This window comes from Lutra lutra, chromosome 3 (genome assembly GCF_902655055.1).
Source record: "Lutra lutra chromosome 3, mLutLut1.2, whole genome shotgun sequence".
NCBI lineage: Eukaryota > Metazoa > Chordata > Mammalia > Carnivora > Mustelidae > Lutra > Lutra lutra.
Window position 1 is genome coordinate 83,298,234 of NC_062280.1, and position 23,655 is coordinate 83,321,888.

Sequence of the window (23,655 nt, forward strand, 5' to 3'; positions counted from 1 at the left end):
TTAAAGCCTAAAATAAAACTAAATAGCTAAAATTTGGAATTTTAATTTATTAATTTCTAAGTAAAGGATTCTGATATTTTTAATATCTTCTGAAAGGACTCAGTACCTCTGAGCATCTTTTACTGGTATGTGTATAGGGGATAGTAAATAAAAAAATGCTGATGGACTTCCCGTTTTCACATTAAGACTAAATTACCTTGACAAGAGTTACCTATTAATTCCAGTCCACAAAAACACTATAAAACCAAAGTTCTTACAGCATAATACTGGCATCCTGCCCGCCTCCTGAAAGCACAGGGACCATCGGGATCATTTTCTTCTTCAGGTTCTGATACTGGGGATGGTACCTAGAAAAAAGAGGCATGATACATTCCATTTAGGAATTCAAAAGCCAACAACAGATCAATTTTTGTAATGGTCTAAAATCAGAATCTGACCATAAACAGTGAATCACTCCTATAGTTCATATAGCAGGCAGTAAATTCTCCCAAATAAAGACTAGCACAGATACTCTATGGTTAAACATGATTACTTGGGATGGATTAGCTCTTGCAGGAAAGTCAACACGGTATTGTGTAATTGCTTCTGAACATGTAAGTACCTAAGAATTAGTAGTTTTTAACATATTCCATTTATATTTTGTAAATAATATGCGGCCATACATTCTTCATTTTTGACAGTTATGCTTCACCCACAGGTAGATGTATTTTTATGCAGTAACTTTCTCTCTCTGTAATAAAGCCAAAAACTAGGAAGCAAAAAATGGCTTATGAATAGTGCTCCCCTCAAAGACACTACAGGTCATATATTTTTTCTCAAAGAGAATTCCTTATTTCCCTACTCATTAAAAAAAAAAAAAAATCACTTCTTAAAAAAGTTTTTATTTGAATTCCAGTTAGTTAACATAAAGTGTAATATTAGTTTCAAGCACACAGTTTAGTAAAATCACTTTTTAAACTTGGCAGACCAGAAGCAGAAAATTAGAAGAGGAAAGGAGACTTCCCTCTTGCAGACTAGCTGCAGAGAGAAGTGATAAGCCCACAACCTGAGAGCAAAAGAAAAAATAAAGACTTCCAAAAAGCTGTCATATAATTAAAAGGTATTCTGCCTAGAACCTTGTGATCTTAGATTAAATATCCCTATATAATGTGAGTGGACCCCTGGGGCAACACTGATCCATTAGAACTTTATAAATGTCATAAAAATGGATTAAATGATATACAAATATACTCTAATACAGCAGAGAAATAATACGGTTTAGATAAACTTCTATCCGTGATGGTTAAAATAAAAAAAAAAAGTTTTGGTACTTAAGTTTCAGCAGTCTCGTAATTTCACTTTGCAGTACATCTCTTTTTCTGACAACGCTGGCTCAACCATATTTACTTGCAAATTTTGAACCTCACAAATCCCTCTCTTCCTATTTTGAGAGGAAAAATGTGTCTCCACATTATTTCCAAACTGTGGTAATTACCACTGAGCAGGGTCATCCAGGGGAGAAAGGCATTTGTTTGAGGTTCCAATATACCTCCACCAACCCTAAGGGGGAGACACAGAAACAGTAAGCTGGGGCTGATTCTTCTTCCCAGGGAAAAAAGCCCCAAACCTGAAATTTGAAAGGAAATCTCAAATGTGAATTTTATATTTTGGTTCCTTTGCATATTATCTACCTCTTCTAAACTACACACAGGGAAGGATTACAAAGTCTTAAAAATTTTTTGCATAGAGCATACCACCCCTTTGTCCCCACCACCATTCCCCAGGACTGGATTCCAGAATTTGGTCTGAGACATAGGAAGAGAGAGTTGATATTCGGAGAATCAGAAGTGTGACTAAGAAAAGATAGGATTTTTAATTCTGCTCTGCTGCAAATCAGTTGGGTAAGTCTTAAGCTAAAATGTTTGTTCTCTTAAGGCTCCCTATTCCTTTCTTCCTTGTTTACTGGGCAAAGAAGAAAACATATGACTATTTTAATGATCTTTTTAGAAATAAAATCCTGATTTTATAAAAGCTACATCCTAAAATAGCTGCTCACTGAATAATGTCCAATTATGTAGGTAAATACTTTTTAGTAACAAGAGGATATCATTATAAAAATTAATGAGGGTTTTTAAAGATCTAGTAAAAGGACGGAGAGGAACCTAAAAGTTTCAAAACATAATCGAAATTTTGAAATTTTCATGTGGGTCTGAGGGCTGGGTATGATATGAATAAACACGAGAATTCAGAACAGAAACAAAGGTCCCTTAAATGCATGAGGAATGTACGATTAGCATGTGAGTGTGCCCCACCATTAACGTGATGGACTTATTACAGCAAGAAAGGAAAAGTTTCTAGAGATCCTAATATCACATGTGTCATTCTTAAACGGCTGGGTGTCTAAAGCAAAACTACGTAAGCTCTTCTGAGTACTACCAACATAAGGCTATTACTGATATATAATAAACCAGGTCATATTCTTATTTAAAATTCTTTAATAACGTCCCAGTATATTTAATGTAGTAGAAGCCATCTGCCACCCGACTACTACTCCAAGCATCATTCTGCTCAAACTCTCTTCTCCTTTGCGTATGCTTCAGCAATGTTTTCACTCATATGCTGTTCCCCCTACCTAGAGCCCCTCCCTACTCTTTCTATATGGAAAACCACTTCCTCATTCCTTCAAAATGGCTATGTCCTATGGCTCTTCAAAGCACTGAGTCTAACTGGATGATCCTTTGACAAAAGTAACAAATTATTTCCTTAAGTGCTTTTCAAGAGTGTACTAAATTTAACATACCTTTGTGCATTTGTTACAATCCAGATAAATACTAAAATATTATCTATAAATTAGTGATAGAAGAATAAAAAAAATACATAATCTACTCAAAGGGGACACATTTTACACTTTCATGTAAACTCTAGATTTTAAATAGTTACAACCATAAACTGTTTTATAGACAATCTTGCTTCCAGACATATATGTAATGTTGGTTTTAAAGTTTTTTCTTTTAGAGCAATGAAGCAAAAGTGTTAAAATATAATAGTATGTATTTGTTATATAGCATTCTCTTTAGGTTGCCTATACCATATAGAAAAGAAAAAAGAAAAGGGTATTGCTAGACAAGGTGCTAAACTATAAATATATGTTTATCTTTTAAAATTGATCTTTTAATATACAAAGGTCTTGTTTTAAAAATAGCACTTGTGAATGTAAAATTAAGATTTTTAAAATATATAGCAAACACTTTGCTATAAACTGTTGCAATATAAACCAAAGAACTATCTTCACAATTTACAACTTGAATCAGTTCTTCTTAATCTTTAAAATTAAAATGGTTATTGCCAAACAAAGCAGCAAAATTTACATTAGAAGTTATAAAATAAAATGCTGGTGGAATATAGTTTTTTTAAAAAAGGGAATTATTATTGGTGAATATTTACAATTATGTATTAACTATCTTAAAATATTGATAATCCATTTCTAATAGTTTTTTTTTTTTTAAAGATTTTATTTTTTTGACAAACAGAGGCACAGTGAGAGAAGAAACACAATAGAGGGAGTGGGACTCTGGGATCATGACTTGAGCTGAAGGCAGACGCTTAATGACTGAGCCACCCAGGCGCCCCCTAATAGTCTACTTTAAATATAGGGAGAAAGAGGGGCGCCTGGGTGGCTCAGCGGGTTAAAGCCTCTGCCTTCGGCTCAGGTCATGATCCCAGGGTCCTGGGATCGAGCCCCACATCGGGCGCTCTGCTCAGCAGGGAGCCTGCTTCCTCTCTCTCTCTCTCTCTCTCTGCCTGCCTCTCTGCCTACTTGTAATCTCTGTCTGTCAAATAAATAAATAAAATCTTAAAAATAAATAAATAAATAAATAAATAAATATAGGGAGAAAGAATAGTAATGTTCACTTTTATAAAAGGTAAAATTGAAAACCACCTAAATGCTCCACAGAGAATAAATTCTACCCAACTGACAGAAAATAATGGAAAGTAAATACATTTCAGTAGCCACATAAATAATGTGGAAAATGTATATATGCTATATAACATTAGGTGAAGAAAATAAGAATCAAAACTAAGAGGTCAATCATGTTTTAAAATATAGCAATATAAAAGACTAAAAGGAAATGTCTTTAAAATAGTTTTAAAACAAGCACCTGTGGAAATTCATCTTCATCTGAGCTGTGAAAGTCATATTGCTTAATATCACTCTTATTGATCACAGGCAATGTCTCAGGAGTGGGTTGCTGAGATGTTATCAAAGCCTCTGCTTTAGGCTTCTTTGGGTACTTCTTCTTTTGACGAACCACATCAGAAGCCTCTTCTTTCAAAGACAAATGATGAGGGTGCTGTTTACATGACGATTTTTCCCCCAAAAGGAAGAAATGAAAATCATTTTAGAAATCATGAAAAACTATACTGCTCTTTGAAAAACATACATTTTTACCCAGGAGGTGATTTTATTTACTGCTTTTAGTATGCAAAAATTATGTGATCATAAATTGAAAAATGTTTTACTTTTTGCAAGTTGTGATTAAAAATCATAATGGTACTTAATTTGTTTTTTATATTGTTATTTATACTTAAACTAAGATGTTAGTGATTTTTAATAATTTCTCTATTATTATGCAAGCATTTAAAAGTACTTAAATTCAATTTTATTTAAATCCACTGTATTAATGATAATGAACTTTATTTTTCAAATAACTTGAATTAGATTATAAACTCATTAATTTATTTCTACACTTATTTCCAATCTACAGCTAGTAATTTTTTGAGGAAAAATAAGTTTATTAACTAGAAAAAAAACTTTTACTTTTTAGAATGCATAATTACTGCCTTCACTGAACAATAATCAAACTGTTCTCAAGTACCCCAGAATTCTGTAACAGCACTTGAGAGGCCATCTGGCAAGAAACTGACTGATGAGGTAGGTTTCCAGCCTCCCTTGCTCTCCACTCCTCAGCGGAGAAGTTCTGTTTCTATGCATTTTAACATAACAGTATTCCATTTAATAAGTAGTGATTCACTACTTAAAAAGCTTGAAAATGATTATTCTAAGCACCAAAGTACAAGCAATATGAAAGTGAAAAATTATTTAAGAAGTTCTACATTTTCCATGTAGTCCACATTTTTGTTAAAACTACTGCAGGGTCAAAAATGGTATACACAATGAAAGTGCTGCTTAAATAGCAAATTATTTAGTGATATAGCTAAGTCTCATACAATGGATATAGCTAAGACATCAAAAAGAAAACTCCTACCTCTTAGAAACTGCCTATATTTTAAGGTAGGATGTGTGACCAAGCAAATACAGTTATCTCTGTATAATGAGGTAGAGCAACAATGGATGCAACCGTATCTCTAACACTAGTAAATAGGGTGAGTGTTTATTCTTACAGATAATCTAAAATAGGAATCAATATATAATAAAAGCTGATTCTGTCAGTAATTTCAGGTTAAGATTTCATATTCTATGCCTATCAATCATATACCTGAAAAAAGCATTAGTTTATATAAAATGGATTTAAAAAAATAACTTAGAAAATTACATTTATTGCACTGGTAAATTTTTGGCTATAGAGGCAAGTGTGATTGAAAAAGAATCAGGTAGGTGGGCTAGATGCCTGTGATGAATAAGAAAGAACTTTGGTGTTTAAATTGACATCAGTTGAATAAAAGGAGGAGTCTTCCTGCTCCACATTCTTCTTTGACCTTTAAGAATGAACCCACGAAAAGTAAGAATTGTGTACATTTTTTAAAAGATGAATTTTCCACAAACACCCTATGTTGCTTTTTAAATCCTGCTACATAGAAAGCTCTATCTAAATACTCAAGTCAATACTTTTTTCTTATTTAAAACTAAACTCCTTAAAGTTTTATTAATTTTTATTATTTCTTAATTGAATACTTTAATTAATGTACCACATGAATCCTGAATAAATAAAATTCCTCAAAGTCTAAGAGACTAAAATAATCATGGAGTCTAGATCTTTCTATTAGGAAGAAAACAGGATTTGAATGTTACAGGACTTCTTCAAATCACTCCAACTAGATAGCAGTAGATAAATGCTGGTTCTGGAAGTGATGATGAAAGTAAGAGTAACTTTCAATAGTCTCAATGAAGAAAACTTTAATCTTAAGATTTTGATGCCTGCCACTCCAACACAGGATTTGTTAAAGCTAGTGATAAAAAGTAGACTTTAGTTTACCCATATTCTGTAGGGAAGCAGATGGCATAGTGAAAAACACACGGTTTTTTGTTGTTAGACCTGGACCTAAACCTTGAATCAGCCCCTTATCAGCTATACGATCTAGAAGTCATACTGGGTTAAAATCTGTGTCAAAGGGCTGCTGTAAGGATTAATGAGTTAATTTGTATGTAAAAATTCCTAGCAAGTGCTTGGCAAATAGTAAAAACAACGCATGTTAATTATGTTTTCCCTTAACCAATGTATACTAAGACAACTGATGAAACCAGTAATTGTCTGATCAATATTACCATATGGGCTTCTCCCCAGAGGATATTCACCTTAGTTTTACATTCTTGGACTTTGTGATGATTTCCATTATGAAGAGTTGCTGGAGTGGCATATAACTCTTTGTCTGATCTATTGATTTTCACTTCATTAAGGATTTCACCACCATAGTCTCCCAAATGATATCTTGGAAAGGTAACAAAATATAAGAAAATGTTTTATAGTTTAAAAATAAAAACAATGATATTGCAATGAACTGGAACACAACTAATCAAATAGAATCAACAATTAATCAGATTATTCTTAAAAGAGAAAACTTACAGGAATAAAGCAGCTCATATTTGGGATTTAGCAAAAACCAACCAACCAAAAAAACCCAAGGAATCTCTGAAGGAACGCAAAAGACAAATTTCTCACATATTTAATATTTTCAAACACTGGGAAATGATGTTTAGAATGCTTACCTCAGGAATCACACAAAGCTGTTAGGTTTGATATAGTTTATTTAACTATATAGGAAAATACTATTAGAGACACATTTTTTTTTTTTAAAGATTTATCCATTCTAAAGATAGACTGCGCGCAGGAAGGGGGAGCACAGAGGCAAAAGCAGAGAGAATCTCCAGCAGACTCCCTGTTGAACATGGAGTCCTCTGCTGAGGGGGGCTTGATCCTAGGACCCTGAGATTATGACCCGAGCTGAAATTAAGACTGGATGCCTGAGCTACCCAGGTGCTCCATGGAGAACACATTATTAAAATGGACTGAAACAAAAAATGCTTACTACCTAGTCAGAAAACAAAATCATCTAAACATTCATTTCCCTCAAATTTTAAAGGAAACTTAAATAAAAAGAATGGTCAAAATGACCCCCAGGTTCTTTTCTAAATAAAATTCAATGATTCTGAAAAAAAAAATTAAGTGTCTTAGAGGAGCTATACATATTACACACAAATTGAAATCCAAACTGATAATTTAGGTTTTTTTTTTTTTTTTTTTTAAATAGTAACACATGAATTCTTCAAAAAATGTAGAATTTGAGAATCTACTCCAATTGTTTTAAAACTAGGCAAAAAACAAAACAAAACATACCGTTTGGTTATATTTTACCCAACATCTGGCTAAAGCTGTGATTAGTATAGAACAGTAGCAATGTTACCTTTTCTCCACAACTTCTAAGGTTAAGTGCAATAGTTCTCGTTTTGTTTTCTCTCTTCTCTTAATCATTTCCAAAATTGTTATGGCTCTACTAAACTCTCGTCTCAACTTCAACATCTTTTCATAAGAGGCTTCATCATTCTTACGATTCTATTGAAAATAAATTTTAGAAGAATAAACAATTAATCCAAATATCCACATTTCCATTTTCATTCAACAAAATCTTATGAGATCCAAGTATGTTCCATAAAAGCAAAATGTTAAAAATGTTAAATGTAAAAAATCATCTTAAACAGCAACTACATAAGAGAACCTATCTATTTAACTCTGAAAATAGAAGTATAAGCAAATAGCTCTCAAATATTAAAAAAAAAAAATGTTGCCCATTGTTGAAAAGATGGAATAACAGAAGGGATCATTCCAATGTAAACAAAATTTTAAGTCTGCCTGAAACAAAACGTAGTGTACCAGAAAATGTAGTCCATTTAAATTGATGCAAGGTGTTTTCCAGTGACAGAGAGAAACAGTTCTGTCAAATCAAGGTTACCTAAAAATAGCCAAAATGGGTCTCTATCCATCCATCCAGCTCTGTAATTGTGGGCTGGAAGGTTCAATATACCACAATATAAACACTTACCTTGACAAGCAAAACCACTCAGAAACTCAAGATATAAAACTGAAAGTTGGATATAAAGCATCTCAAGAAATGTAATTATTATGTTTCAAAGTAATTAACACCTCTCATTGCAGGGCAAAAACCAAGTGAAAACTGAATTTTGGAGTATTGTTAAGAAGTTCCTTCTTCTTAAGAAGATTTAATTAACAATTCAGAGTGAAAGTCCTGCTTAGTAATTAGACAAGACTCAGTTGTAATTAGCAGCATCTATCTGCCTATGAAAGTTACGGTTAATATATTTTGTTTAATCAAATAACCACAGAATATTTATATTAGGCATGGAACTATTTGCTTAAAAATAGACCTTAATCTATGTATCTTATTATTTTATGTATCTTATTCTTATTCTATGTATCCAGACAGACTGCACGTTTACACAATCTTTCCACCCTTGAGTTAATAACTCAATATGACATTATGACCTAGCAATTGCACTAGGTATTTACCCAAGGGATACAAAAATAGTGATCTGAAGGGGCACATGTACCTCAATGTAAAAGCACTATCCACAATACCCAAAATATGGAAAAAGCCCACATGTCCGTAGACTGATGAATGAATAACGGATATGTGTGTGTGTGTGTGTGCCTATCTCTCTTTCTACATATACATTTATAAAATGAAATATTACTCAGCCATAAAAAAGAATGAAATCTTGCCACTTGCAATGGCATGGATGGAAGTAGAGTGTATTATGCTAAGTGAAAAATTAGTCAGTGAGAGAAAGATAAATACCCTATGATTTCACTCATATGTCGAATTGAAGAAACAAAATAGATAAACATGGGGGAAGGGAAGGAAAAATAAAATAACAGAGAAGGAGTCAAACCATAAGAGACTCTTAACTACAGAGAACAAACTGAGGGTTCCTGGAGGGAAGTTGGGTGGGATATGGGATAACTGGGTGATGGGGATTAAGGAGGGAACTTGATGTAATGACCACTGGGTGTTATATATAAGTGATGAATCACTAAATTCTACCCCTAAAACTAATACTATACTATGTGTTAACTAACTAGAATTTAAATAAAACCTTGAAAGAAAGAAAAAAAACCAATATATTAAAGAGATTACTGGGGACACAAACTTGGCAGGAGTAAAAGCTGTTGTCACTTCATCAAGCAAAGATCACAAATATTTTAGTGTGCTTGCTAAGAGCAAAGCAGATATGGAATATATTCTGGAAGAAAGAATTTATAAATACCTGTTACGACAATTTGAACAGTTTAAGAAATCAGGATTTATGAGCATATCCTAATGATTTGATGTGAAAAATTACTTGTAAATATTAACCAAATCTTTTGTATTGCTCCTCTCTTCTGTTGTCAAGATCAAGTATGTTAAGAGTGGTTAAAAAAGAATGCAATGTGACATTACAATGAACCTGAAGCCAGGTTTCATAACTAGAGGATTATAAAGGAGAAAATAAAACTTGAGAAAGACTCAAAGTTTTACACTCTTTTATGTGTTTCTTGTATTTGAAAATTAATCATCACCTATAAATCATAACTTAAACTAAGTCCTATTAAGGTACTACCTACCTGTATTTTAAAATGCTATGTTAGTAAGTCAGTCTTTTACCTTATCAAAAGGAAATTAATCTTCTCCCCTCCTTCTAGTACTATGTAAGAAAAGGCAAAATCTAAAGTACAGTTTTGAGCAAAAATTTTTGGCAAGCAGGCAGCAATAATACCTTCCAACTGAAATAAAATTAACATGACCAAGAGCAAATATTAAAGTGTCCCCCTGTATAGAGTACTGCACAGGTCCCCTACCCTCAAAAGGCTTAAAGTCTACTAATAATGAGACACACAGATTCAAAGATGAATAATAATACAAGGCCACATCCCACCTGAACAATATTCAAAAGTGCACAAGAACCTTTTAAGATTACCCTCCTCTTCACTAAGTGTTCCTTGTGGCCTACATGCTTCTGCCCTGTCTTAACCAGTCATTTCCCGCTCTCTTTAGACCCAAATAACTACCCTTTCTAATTTTTCCTTTCTCTAGCCCTGTCTTTTCTTTTATTATGAAATGATTTCAGATTTACAGTTACAAAACAGTATCAAGAATTCCTATATATCTTCACCCAGATTGCCTAAATGTGATTATTTTACATTTGCTTTATCTCTATGTATGCATGTATGCATATTATTTAATCTATACTATTATGGACTAAATGTTTGTGTACCCTGAAAATACATGTTGAAACTCCAAGCCCCAAATGTGATGTTATTCAGAGGAAGAGCCTTTGGGAGGTGATTAGGTCATGAGGGTGGAGTCCTCACAAATGGATTTGTATGCTTATAAAAGAGATCCGAGAAAGCTTTCTTCCCCTTCCACCATGTGAAGACACAGCAAGATGACTTCTGAACCAGGAAGTAGGCCCTCACCACACACTGAATCTGCTGGTACCTGTATCTCAGACCTCCTAGCCTCTAGGCCTGTGACAAAGAAATATTTGCTGTTTAAAAAACTCAGTCTCTGGTATTTTTGTTACCATAGCCTAAATGGACTAAGATACACACACACAGACACACACACACACATATACATACACACACATAAACACATACACAAATATGTAAAATTAGTAGTCATATTTAAAAAAATTTTTGAGACTAGTTGAATATATACTGCCCCTTCATCCCTAAGCACTTTAATATGGACTTTACAGAAACAGTGATACTCTCTTATATAACCAATACTAGTTTTGAAATCAGGAAATCAACATTGATTTTATTCATATTTCACTAATTATCCCACTAATGTCCTTTTTGACAACAAATATAATTGTTAAATACATTTTTAATATGTCTACATAATTGTTGCTATGAAGGACATTAGCGGGACAATTTTTATTATTAAATTCACTCATAACATCAAATTTTTTCTTGGTCTAGGATCTGATTCAGGATTACAAATGTACTTAGTTGTCATGTCACTTTAACTTCCTATGATTTGGAATCGTTCCTTTGTCTTTCTACAGTGATCATGACCTTTACATTTTTTAAAAAGAATTATTTATTTATGTGGGGGGGGAGGAGTCTTAAGCAGACTCCACACTGAGTGCAGAGCCTGACGCAAGGCTCCATCCCACGACCCCAAGATCACAATCTGAGCTGAAACCTAGAGGTGGCTGCTTAACTGACCATGCCATCCAGGCACCCCATGATCTTGACATTTTTAAAGAATAGAAGCCACTCATTTTGTAGGGATGTTCCTCATTTTGGGTTTTTTTGATGCTTTTCCATAATTTAATTCAGGTTATATTTTCTTAATAGGATTATCATGTAAGTGGTATTGTATCCCTCTCCTATATCAGGAGTTAAATGATACTTATTTGTCTCCTTACTGTTGATGGTAACTTTGTTCACTTGATTAAGATGGTGTCTATCAGCTTTCTTCAAATAACTGTTTTTTCCTTTTTTAATTAAAAAATTATGTACCTCGTTTCTCATCAAATTTCCTCCCAATACTTTATTATTATTATTACTATCATGGTTGCCAAATGGCGATTTTCAAACTTCCTCATTCCACTGCCACTCAAAGGTAAAATTCTACTATTAAGGAAAAGTGTTCCCTTCTCTTTTATCAATCAATCCATCTACCAATCATCCATCCATCCATCTGTCCATCCATCTATTTATATCAGTATGGACTCATGGGTTACTTATACTCTGGGTTATTCATTACTCTATATTTATATTGACACTTAGAACTGTCCCACATCTGGTTAGTAAAGTTCCCCTTCAAGCTGGCTCTTCAGGCCGTCTGAGATCAGTCCAACATTCCTTAATTTTCAATCAACAGTCTTACTTTCTGGCATAGCAGAATGTTCCAAGCTTATCCTTATACTCTCCTAGCCCTCAACCAGGAGACACCATTTTCCTAAGAAAATGGAAAATGGTATTTAAAAATGATGATCTACGTAGTAGGCATGCTCACTGCTACTCAGTATTATTGCTTCTAGACCCTCTCAGCAAATAGAACTTAAGAAATAACACCTGTAATTGTATAGGTACATATACATGCACAGATCCACATCTATTTCTGACTCTTTCTCAATAAAACAGTGAGTTCATACTGACATTTTCTCCATGCTTTTAAGATGGCCCTAATCCTGTTTTCAAATCCACTCATTTTCTTTATCCGTCATCACAATGGTCTCTGCTCTGGACCAACTCTTTTCTCCCTGTTCCCAGTTACATATTATAGTTCTGACCTACTGCCAAATCTCTAGGAAGTGGTTCTCAAACTGCTGCACTTTTTCACTTTTAAATTGTTGCACTTCAGAATTAACCACAGATCTTTTTATAACCAAGGATAATTCATAGGAGACTGTCATATGCAGCCAGACTGAGAACAACTACTCTTGAGTTTCCTCTCCTATCTATCTTGTTTATTCTGGGCCACAAAGAAGGAGGAGAGAAAGTACAGTTGTTAACAGTTGTATCTATGGGGTTAAACATATTAAACACACATGCTGATTGAAGACTTTCCAATCAGTGCTTTCAGACATGCTGGTGCCTTAACACTTTCTCATTTAAGAATGTCCTTAAGTACTTAAGCACTTGCAAATTAAATATTAGCTTAGTGAATTAAAATTAAATTCTAGACTGCCAAGAAAATATTTCAGAAGTCCTTTATTTTAGAACCTTTATATCTAGCTATATACACGTTTTCAATTTTGTGGAAACAGAAAAGAAAGTAGAGAACCATTGTTAACTGTATTCATTTTTGTATATCCCATGCTTGCCCACCTCTGGAACACCTAGGGGTATCTACTGTTGACTGCTTTCCCAACGTTCTCATTTTGAAACACATAAATATTTCTAAGCAGTATTAGTGTGCATGAAGGGATCTTGGTCCCACAACTGAAAACAGAGAGGAATAAAAAGACTACCAGAAAAGAAAATGGACTGCTCTACAGAGGAAGGTCAAAATAACAGACAAAAGAAAGGGTAGAAATTAGTGTCAGGAAAAAGTGGTAGTAGTTATTTGCAATGGTGAAGCACCTAAACGTATGAACCCGGTCTAGCAATTCTCAATATACACTGGTTAGAAAACAATGATTTAACCTATTTAAGAATTAAACGGATTTAAATATTTAGAATATTCTTTACATGTCAATAAATACTGCTCATTTTAAGTACCCACTCACTAAAAGAAGTCCAATGATACTCTTCCTTCAAAACACATTGCTAAAAGTCTATGTTTTGCATTACAGCTGAATCAATCACATTGCTTTTAAAGAGTTTACTTATTTATCTGAGAGAGAAAGCATGAGCAGGAGGAGGGACAGGGGCAGATGGAGAAGCAAACTCCCTGCTGAGCAGGGAGATATAGGGGTTGATCCCAAGACCCGAGGATCATGACCTGAGCTGAGGGCAGATGCTTAACCGACTGAGTCATCCAGGTGCCCCAATTACATTTTTTTTAAAAAGCAGATGGTAGTTCAGATTTTTCAATGGTTCAGAAAAACCTCTCTTTCCTCATGTTCAATTGTCTATATTTATAAAATTACCTCATGTTAGTCTTTTCTTAGCAAGATGTTAAATCTTCATAAAGTATCTTAGATTTCCTTAGCTAAGAACTAAAATGCCAAATTGAAAACTTAGCCTGGGTTAGGGTATGTCATCTACACTTGGGAAATCCAAGAAAGACTTACACAAAATGGTTGTTAACCAGTAGGAGAATTGCTCCTAAAATACACTATTCCTGGCAGCTGTTACACTTCATAGCTGTTATATTAACACCTGACAATGACAAGGCTTTTAATGTTAGGAGAAACAGGAATCCACAGAAAATGCTTTGCCTCCAAATCACAATTACTCGTGGCTTTTACATTTATATGTTCCAATTTTTTGCGGGTTAGAGAATGTACTACTACGTATGGTGTTTACTGTTAATTATGAGAAATGGAAGACAGTGAATACCCCCTCTGAAGTAACAGGTTCCTCTATACCTTATCATTCCACAACATGAGACCTTTTTCTCTCAAAATTCCAGCTCATACTGCTTCTAAAAGGCAGATGGGGACAAGCTCATCAATCTGAAATTTGCCACAATGGACAACTCAGAAAAGAAGAAAAACTTTCCACTGTTACTTTTGAGTACTGGCAGAACAGGCTTGAAAATGAACTTTCCCTACTTCTCATGACCCCATTGTAGGTAGAGGGAGTAAAGTCCATTTTTATTTGCAAGAATTAGAATGTGGTTTCAAAGGAGATATAAGTTCTTAAGCTGCCTAAAAGGATATGTGTAGAATGTATATATAATTTACCGAAGAACTCAAATTTCTGAGGTACATAAAGATATATAATTCCTTTTACTACTTCAATTTCAAGTCTGAAACGGTATAAACAGACCTATAAAGGGCATGGGTATTAGATATTATACCAACAGAAGCCAACCGATGGAAGCTACTGAAGAGCAGGATTTCTAACGTTAAGTTTAACAATGTTATTAGCTCCCCTGTATGTTCAAGGTATTCAAAATTATTGAAGTTATTAGCAGAAAAAAATTTGGTCTTAAGTACTATTAAGGCACACTCAATTAAATCTAATTTGTGCATTACCTTTCGAGTTTGCATTTTCTCTGTTCTCCTCCGAAAGGCAACATAAGGGTCATTGTTGGTAGAGCCGTCTCTTTTCTCTTGTTTTATCTGAGGAATGAGGGATGGCCCCCTGCAGTTTTTACGTTTTCTTACCCAGTAGTCATACACAGCTTTAATAAGGTAATCATCTTCATTTAGCAGCAGTTTTGCTTCCTGAAGTGTTACAAGCTAAATGAAAAATACAAATTGTCATCAGCCATAAGGTTTGAAAAAGAGAAATCAAAGTTAAGCTATATATACCTATAGAAAAAAATGTCATCAGTCTAACAATTATGAGCAGACATCATGATGGCAGAAAACACAATTCAATTTTGAAATTTTATAAAGGATTTATTAGTAAAAAGATTTATCTAAAAAATTATATTTTGCTCTGAGAGACACTAAGTACCACAACTTATAATATTTAAGAAGCCTAAATGAACAACAGTTGAGAAGATTTATGCCTCAGTTAAGTCTGTTATGTCTGGAACAGTGATCCTAGGATGGTTCCTCTAGGAACTGTCACACTGGTATTTTAGGGATCCACTTCTTTATCAATGCAGTCCATATAAAGTTGATGTATCTTAAACTAAGGTTTGGAAAAATTTGCTTGGTCATATCTATTTCTTTACTGCTGGTAAAGATAAAATAGATTGATCAGCTTTAGCGGAATGAATTATAGGTTAATCACATCCATCTACAGTGAACTCTAGAAAGATAATGGGAGCTTTAAGACTCCAGTTTTAAGACTGGAAAACATCAGTGAAGGGCATCCCAATCTTTTTACTTTTATCATTTTGGAGATGAAGATTTGTTTTAAAACAAATTGAGATATCTCCTAAGAAATGTTTTCCTAAAACCTGAAAATGAAGGGGGAAATTTTCTTTCTGAAACTGTAAGATCAATATAGGAATTGATCTGATGGTTGTTATAAAGTCAACTGAAGATAGCATGACCCACCAAATAAATCTGATTTCTCATACTGGTATAATTTCATGGAATAAACGCAATGGTCATTGGACTTCCAGTCCTATGATGGTGATTACCAGGGCTAATTAGTTGGTTTCTTATTATAATTTGGCTGGCAAGACTGGCCACAGGAAGAGAATATACTGACAATGACAATTCAAGTATTCTAGTCCATGTAATGATTACATTTAGTGCAATAAAATTTTATGTGGCGACAGTTTGGCTTAATCAATGTCTCAGTGAAGTCATATTAAATTCATCTGAATGGCTGAGTAACTTGGGTCTTTAAAGTGGTGGGCCAGCGCCTGGAACAAGATATCAAACCGAAAGAACTAATACTTCCAAACATCAACTTTAATGTTTGTTAGCTGAAGTTCTCTGGAATAGTTCAAGGTCTATACGGTGCCAGTGGTAGAGTAAGAACCAAGCTTTCTGGATCTAATAAAATTCGACCTCATGCTTACAGCATCGTAACATCACTGGGAGCTTTTTTGTGCCCTGGGAACCAAAGGAAACAATGCTGTGATATGCTACACATCTTCAACTGTTTGGACATTCTGCTTCTGATAAAATGTAACCTTCACTAGTGATATCAAGAACGTACTTTAACTTTAGAGTGGAGAGGAGGATAGGTTTCTTCCTATCAAGCCATAGGGCAGTAGTGAGATTCTTACATAATACTATCAGGATATTTTCCCTGCAGGAGATGTAAGGGGATTAAAATACTGCCTCAGATTTCCTTCTCTGGTGCTTTTTGCTCCTTCTACAAAGGTCCTTCTGCCTGGTTGATAAGTACTCTCTTTATATCTCAGATAATAAGAATTCAGTACACTGTTTACAATTAAACATCCTGACACTTCTTTCCAATGTTAACCATATTTCTCAGTTTACTGATGTTTTTATGTTGCTATACAGTAAATTTTTATTTTACTAAGTAATTGAGTTTTAATCATTCTGTTAAAATTATCTTTAGCTATTCTAAGGCAATTAGTATCACTTGTATCATTATCATCATGCTGATAGCATCAATTTGAGTGGTAAGAACTAGTTGTAGATAAAGTCGTCCCAAATTATTAGGACACAATTAAAAATCCACAAAATCAGAATCCTACTACTTTTCTATCTTAAGAAAAAAGTTCTGCCATTCAGCACTTTCTCTACTAGAAAGCAGTGGAAACCAGTATTTACCTGACAAAAAGGTCACTGATAAAATTTATTATTTCCAAGATACCTCTGAGTTGTTTGATTTACTTACTTTGGGGGCTTGGAGAAGAGATAAAAATTATTCCACTAGCTGGACTTTTCTTCTAGATTGTCACTAGCTTCATGAGGACAAGGATCACTTAGTTTGTTTACATACAGATTCATGGTTCAGCAATTTCAAGAAATACATTTATAATACATAAATGAATAAACTATGTATAAAAAAGTAATGTTTTAAAAATATAGTCAGTAAAGCAATAAACAATTAATAATCAACTACTATGAGTCTATCATTGTGTTACACAGGTTGTGGGGAAATTAGGGAAAAAAATTTCAAGATAAAACTACCACCAACAGAAACTCAGAATATGACAATCAAGGCAAGACAAATACAATTTAAACAATGAGAGAACAATGTCAGAACTTTAGAACTCAGTATTAGTGCATTAAGATACAGGACAGAACCACAAAATACTCCATCTGGGAGTGCTTGAGTTGGTAGCTTAAGAGACAAGTATAATTTCTGAGGACAGATATTGAAGAAAAGAGCAACAAGAGGTAGAAGAGGAGGAGATGAAGAAAGAAGAAGAAAAGATTCGAGAAACGTGGAGGTCAACAGCATCCACTACTATGGGGATATTTAGTAGGATATGGGCTGAAATGAATGGATGATAATGAGAAGGCCATTGGTGACCTGAGTGTAATCAGTCTACTGAAATGCACCGGAGTAGAGAAAAACGTTAAACAGCATGTCTAACCTTTTTAAAATGTAACTGACAGGGAGAAAAAAAAAGGAGAGACAAAGGGTGGTAATTTATAGAGAAAGATGGGGTCAAATGAAAGGGTTCTCTTGGAAAAAGGGACCCTTGGCATATTTTTGGGCAAAGAGAGAATGAAGAAATGAGAGAAGAGATAATTAAAGATGAAACATGCAAGGAATATACTGGTGCATGAGGAAGAGTTAAAATTAAAATTTAGGGACTGAAGGAAAAGGGATAAAAAACACATCATGGTGAATTTTGGGAGTCACTGTAGTTAACTCTCTTAACTACACATGATACAGGATCATGTGTAGTTAAGAGAGTTAAGAAAAAAAAAAAGTCAGAAAAGTAAACTTGAGAGGTCTGTGGACCACCTAGGTGGAGATGCCAACAGGAAGCACATAAAGAGAAAAATGTCCTGGAGTTTGAGAAGGAGGTCAAGTGTAAGGATATACGTATTATTACCCTCACAAAAATCCTTGCTAAGGGGATATTAACCCCAAACACACAGGATAAGACGACCAAGGACAGAATTTCAACAAACTCTGATGTTTACAGAAATTAATGGAAGGATTCAGTAAAAGACAATTACGAGGAACGATCACAGAAAATAATTTAAAAAATCAGAAAAGAATAAAGTATATTCAAAAGACCAAAGGTGATGAGTTCAAAGAAATGAGGAGAGCTCAATTAAAATAAATGAATGGGGACTATACAATAATAGCATTTAGCTGTGGTCAGTCTGATCAGTCTGTTTTTATGTCTTCTCTATCAACCTAATAAATATTGCTTTAACCACAAATTTGATTTCTTGCTTTGAGATCTGCTACTATGTCAGCTGCAAAAAAGGAAAAATAAAGAAACCCAGGAATCCATAGTTCAGGCAATTAGAATGACAATAGTCTTTGGTATCTTTAATCCTTAGTCCTAATAACAGGACCATTATCTTGTCCCTAAAATGAACCTCCACCTTTGTCTACACTGCTGAAAGCAGGTGCTATCATGCTGAGCCTACCAGGCTTTAGGGTTTAAAGCCTGTCACTGAGGGAAGAGAAATAAAATAGGTATTTTACTGATTATACATAGATCGTTAATTGTATTGTTCACAAATGCTTTTTGTTTATCCTGTCCCCACTTAGATAATAAGCTCCCTAAGGGCAGAACTTCTGTCATCTCTCTTGTTCATCCAAGTACTAAATAATTATTACTTACAGAAATGAAATAAAGCAAATTACAGAACAGAGAGCTGAAGGCTTCACCACCAGTAATTTCTGAGCCATCAGGGAAAATAACAGAAATACAAAAATAAAGACTAAACTTAGGACTGCTAGAAAAGTTTGCATATTAAGAAGAAAAATGAAATCATGCCTAATGCCTGTGATCAAAATCTCAGGAAAACTGCACTAATAATATTTTTGATACTCAATCTGATAATTAAAATAAATTTGCAATAAAAAAAGGCAATCTCTCAAAAACCAAGTTGAATTTTACAAAATTCAGTTTTCAATGTACTTCTTTTGACTGCACATCAAATATTACTTTCCATCCAAATGGGGGAAAAAGATTAGTAGAAAGGCGAAATATGCAGCAAAGTCCTCTCACAATAGAAAAGTTTTTAAAAATGTTCTGAAGAGCTGGTAATGCTTTAAGGATTTAAAGGACTTAACTTGGGAGGGTAAAGGAAAATAACGAATTTGTAATGGGTAAACTAGTGAAAACTGTGTAAGAGTCTACTGTAAAACATTTATTTATTTCTGTAACTTACTAATTAATAACAATATATTAATACACCACACAGGTACACCAAGAAGTTATTTTAAAAAGTAGTTTATTTTTTAAATCCAATTACAATATCTATGCATGTACATAACAGTAAATTAGCGAAAGAACATAAAAATCACCAATAATTCTATCACCTAAATAGAATCATTACTGGTATTTTGTTGGGCTTTCTTCATCTTTTATTCAATGCACACATATAAATATAAATGCTTTAAATGAATCTCAGAGATTTGTACTTCAACAATTCTGTATCCTTTTTTTGAACTCTAACATTATATAATGAGCAATTTCCACTGATATTCAAAATGGTTTTTAATGGCTGTGTGATATTCCACCCTACAGACAAGTTATTGTGAACATCCTTGTTCAAAATCTTTGACATTTTCACTAATTTTTTTGAGAATGATTCCTAGAGGCAGGATTACTAAACCAAAAGGTACAAACATTTTAAGGTTCCTGACATATGTTGTCTAATTGCTTTCCAAAGAGACTATACCATTTTCAGTTCTCTCTATATTTAGATAGTCCACTAAAGAAAATCATCTCCTTGTGAAAATTTTTTTTTCTTCACTTAAAAATTTTAAATAATATGTAAGTAAAATTAAAAATACATCTAAAATGATAATGAGTACCTTAATAAACGTGAGCAACTAAGAAGGATTTGGTATGAGTTATCTGCCTTAGAGATACAACCAAGCAAATTTAGCCTTTGAAAAGGATCAAGATGTTGTATAGTATTGCAGCTAGTATTATTTTTATATCCAAACAAGAAAGGTCAGAATAGTACTCTTCATACTCCTATTCAAAGAAATTATGCTTAAGTATTCAGTTCAAGAAATACTGTATATAGAAATTCTAGGAAAATTCAAAAGGCAGTATAATACAAAACACTCGGGTCTAAAGAAAATGCAAAATAAAGTTGCTAACTGGATTAATTTTAAGAGAAGAGACATTTTTACAAGGTACAGTACCTGATTAGAACTGGCTTTTTCAAGTCTGTCAATCATAATTTCAAATTGCAAAGGCTTAATTTCCATCTTTCTGTTAAGTCTATTTAATAAGGTCTCATCTTCTGAATCCATATCATAATCTGGTTGCTCGTTGTCTAGATTAAAGGCTAGAAAAGAAAAGAAAAATTCTTCAAACTGAGGAGAAATTATGGAGTTATATAGTGTTTATATTATATTTGACCACAGAATACTTCCAAATTACAATGAACTGACCAAAGAGTTGCTCATGAGCTGACATCTAAAAACTGGTTCCTGAGTACACGGGAAACTAATGTAACATACACTCTGCACAAACTATTGTGTAAAAAATTAATAATACAAAATTTAAATTGGTTTCAGAGACTAAAAGCACAGTAGAAGAAAAAAATCTTTTTTTAAAAAATATTTTATTTATTTATTCGACAGAGAGAGAGATCACAAGTAGACAGAGAGGCAGGCAGAGAGAGAGGAGGAAGCAGGCTCCCAGGTGAGCAGAGAGCCCAATGCAGGGCTCGATCCCAGGAACCTGGGATCATGACCTGAGCTGAAGGCAGAGGCTTAACCCACTGAGCCACCCAGGCGCCCCAAAATCTTAATTCATATATGACTTAAAGTATAATAGAACAGTAAAAGCAATAACTAAGATTAATTTATTTTAAAAATAAAGGATCACAACTACTACTAAATGGGAAAAAATATTTGCAAATGACATATCTGATAAAGGGTTAGTATTCAAAAGATATAAATAACTTATACAACTCAACAACAAAAAAACAAATAATCCAACTAAAAAACAGGCAGTGGGGCACCTGGTGGCTCAATGGGTAAAAGCCTCTGCCTTTGGCTCAGGTCATGATCCCAGGGTCCTGGGATTGAGTCCCACATCAGGCTCTCAGCTCAGCAGGGAGCCTGCTTCTCCATCTCTCTCTGCCTACCTCTCTGCCTACTTGTGATCTCTGTCTGTCAAATAAATAAGTAAAATCTTAAAAAAACAAAAAAAAAACAGGCAGAAGATATGAATAGACATTTTTCAAAAGGCATACAGACAGCAAACAGATACATGAAAAGATGCTCAACATCACTCACCACCTCGCAAATGCAAGTCAAAACTATAAATAGATCACTTCACACCTGTCAAAATGGCTAAAATAAAAAACTCAAACAATAATGTGGAAAAAAAGGAACCATCTTGCACTTGGTGGGAATGCAAACTGCTGCAGCCACTGTGGAATATGAAGGTTTCTTAAAAAGTTAAAAACAGAACCACAATATACTACTACCCACTACTGGGTATCTATCCAAAAAATAAAAAAAACCACTAATTCATAGGGATATATGCACACCTATGTTATTGCAGCATTATTTAAAACAGCCAAACTATGGAAGCAGCCCAAGTATCCATCAATAGATGAATGGATAAAGAAAATATGGTACACATACAATGGAATATTATTCAGTCATAAAAAGAAATCTTGTCATTTGTAATGTATGGAGCTAGAGAGTAAAATGCTAAGTGCAATAAACCAGTCAAAGAAAGACAAATACCATATGACTTTATGCATACTTAGAATTTAAGAAAGAAAACAAAGGAAAAAAGAAAAGAAAAGAGAAAGACAAACCAGAAACCAGGCTCTTAACTAAAGAGAACAGATTACCAGAGGGGCAGTGGGGGAAGAAGGGGGGGGGGGGAGAGGCGTAACAGGTGAAGGGGATTAATTGTAGACTTACTCTGATGAAAAGTGAGCAATATACCCAATTGCTGAATCTCTGTATTATGCACCTGAAACTAATATAATGCTATATATTAACTAAACTGGAATTAAAACAAAAAAATTAAAAATAAATACTTTTCACTAATAGAAAAAAATAAAGCAGCACAAATTATATGCCCAAACAGTAGCAATTATTAAAAAAAAAAAAAAAAAAAAAAAAAGATGGTATGGATTTGTCAACATGGTAGTTTGGTAACGTAGTGAGAAGCTACAGAAGAAAATTAAGACTCTAGAAACAAGGGCACCAGGCTGGTTCAGTCAGAAAATTATGAGACTCTTGATCTTGGGGTCATGAGTTCTAGTCCCATGCTCGTGTAGAGATTACTTAAACCAAATCTTAAAAAAAAAAGAGAGAAAAGAAAAGAAAGAAAGAAAGAAAAAAGACTCTAGAAATAAACTCAAGTACAAAGAATGAAATGGCATTTCAAAACACTGAGGATAAAGTAGATTATTTTAAAAGGGTCCCACTTACTAGTTATCTTTAAAAAACTTAACCTGGAATTCTACCTTATTCCTAATACCAAATAAATGATATATTTAACAAAATTTCATAGTAAAAAATAAAACAAAATAATGCTAGAAGAAAATGCAAGGGGAAAATGTATGGGTGGGTACAAGCTCAGAAGCCATAAAACTGATTAAATACATGGAAACACAAAAACAAGATATGTTTCACTTATCAAATAGACTAAAATCTAAAACTTGGTGATATACTATTTTGGAGTGAATGGGGGACTGAAGAGGAAATTAAAGCTGTTTTTTTGTTCAATTAAAAACACATACTCTTGGACTTGTCAATTCTATTTCTAGGAATTTATCCTCTACACCCACATAGAGAAAAAGATAAAATATACAAGAGTGTAAGATGTGACACTGTAAGAAATAAAAAATATAAAACAAGCAATGTATGTGGGAACAGAAAAACACAATGGTTTGTACATACATGCAGTAGATGGAAGCCCTGAAAATGAATGACAACAATGTATGTATACTAATATGGAAAGAAACCAATCTTAACAGGCAAGAAAAGCTAAGGTACAGAATAGTATACATGTGTACTTACACATATTTTAAAAATATAGAGTATGTATGTATACATAGATACATACTCTTATAAATGCATAGCATTTTTTTAAGGATTTATAAATTTATTTGAGAGAGAGAGCAAGCACGAATGGAAGAGACAGAGAGGAAGAGAGAATCTCAGGCAGATTCCATGCTGAGTGCAGAGTTTGAAGCAGGACCTGGAGGTCAGGACCTCACAATCCTGGAGGTCAGGACCCCAG

The 23,655-nt window shown here is 33.7% G+C and overlaps 1 protein-coding gene across 4 annotated transcripts in view; it reads right to left on the reverse strand.

Moving 5' to 3' along the window:
- Positions 1 to 23,655, reverse strand: part of EPC2 (enhancer of polycomb homolog 2) — a 117,175-nt gene that overhangs the window by 16,526 nt on the left and 76,994 nt on the right. For 3 of the 4 annotated variants that reach the window (XM_047722405.1, XM_047722404.1, XM_047722407.1), the window contains exons 3-8: positions 20,580 to 20,725; positions 14,876 to 15,082; positions 7,621 to 7,769; positions 6,515 to 6,647; positions 4,140 to 4,331; positions 258 to 347 (exon numbers count right to left, since the gene is read on the reverse strand). In XM_047722405.1, coding sequence (XP_047578361.1) covers positions 258 to 347; positions 4,140 to 4,331; positions 6,515 to 6,647; positions 7,621 to 7,769; positions 14,876 to 15,082; positions 20,580 to 20,725 — 917 coding nt within the window. The remainder of the gene's footprint in view (positions 1 to 257; positions 348 to 4,139; positions 4,332 to 6,514; positions 6,648 to 7,620; positions 7,770 to 14,875; positions 15,083 to 20,579; positions 20,726 to 23,655) is intronic. The other variant, XM_047722406.1, reaches the window with a different exon arrangement.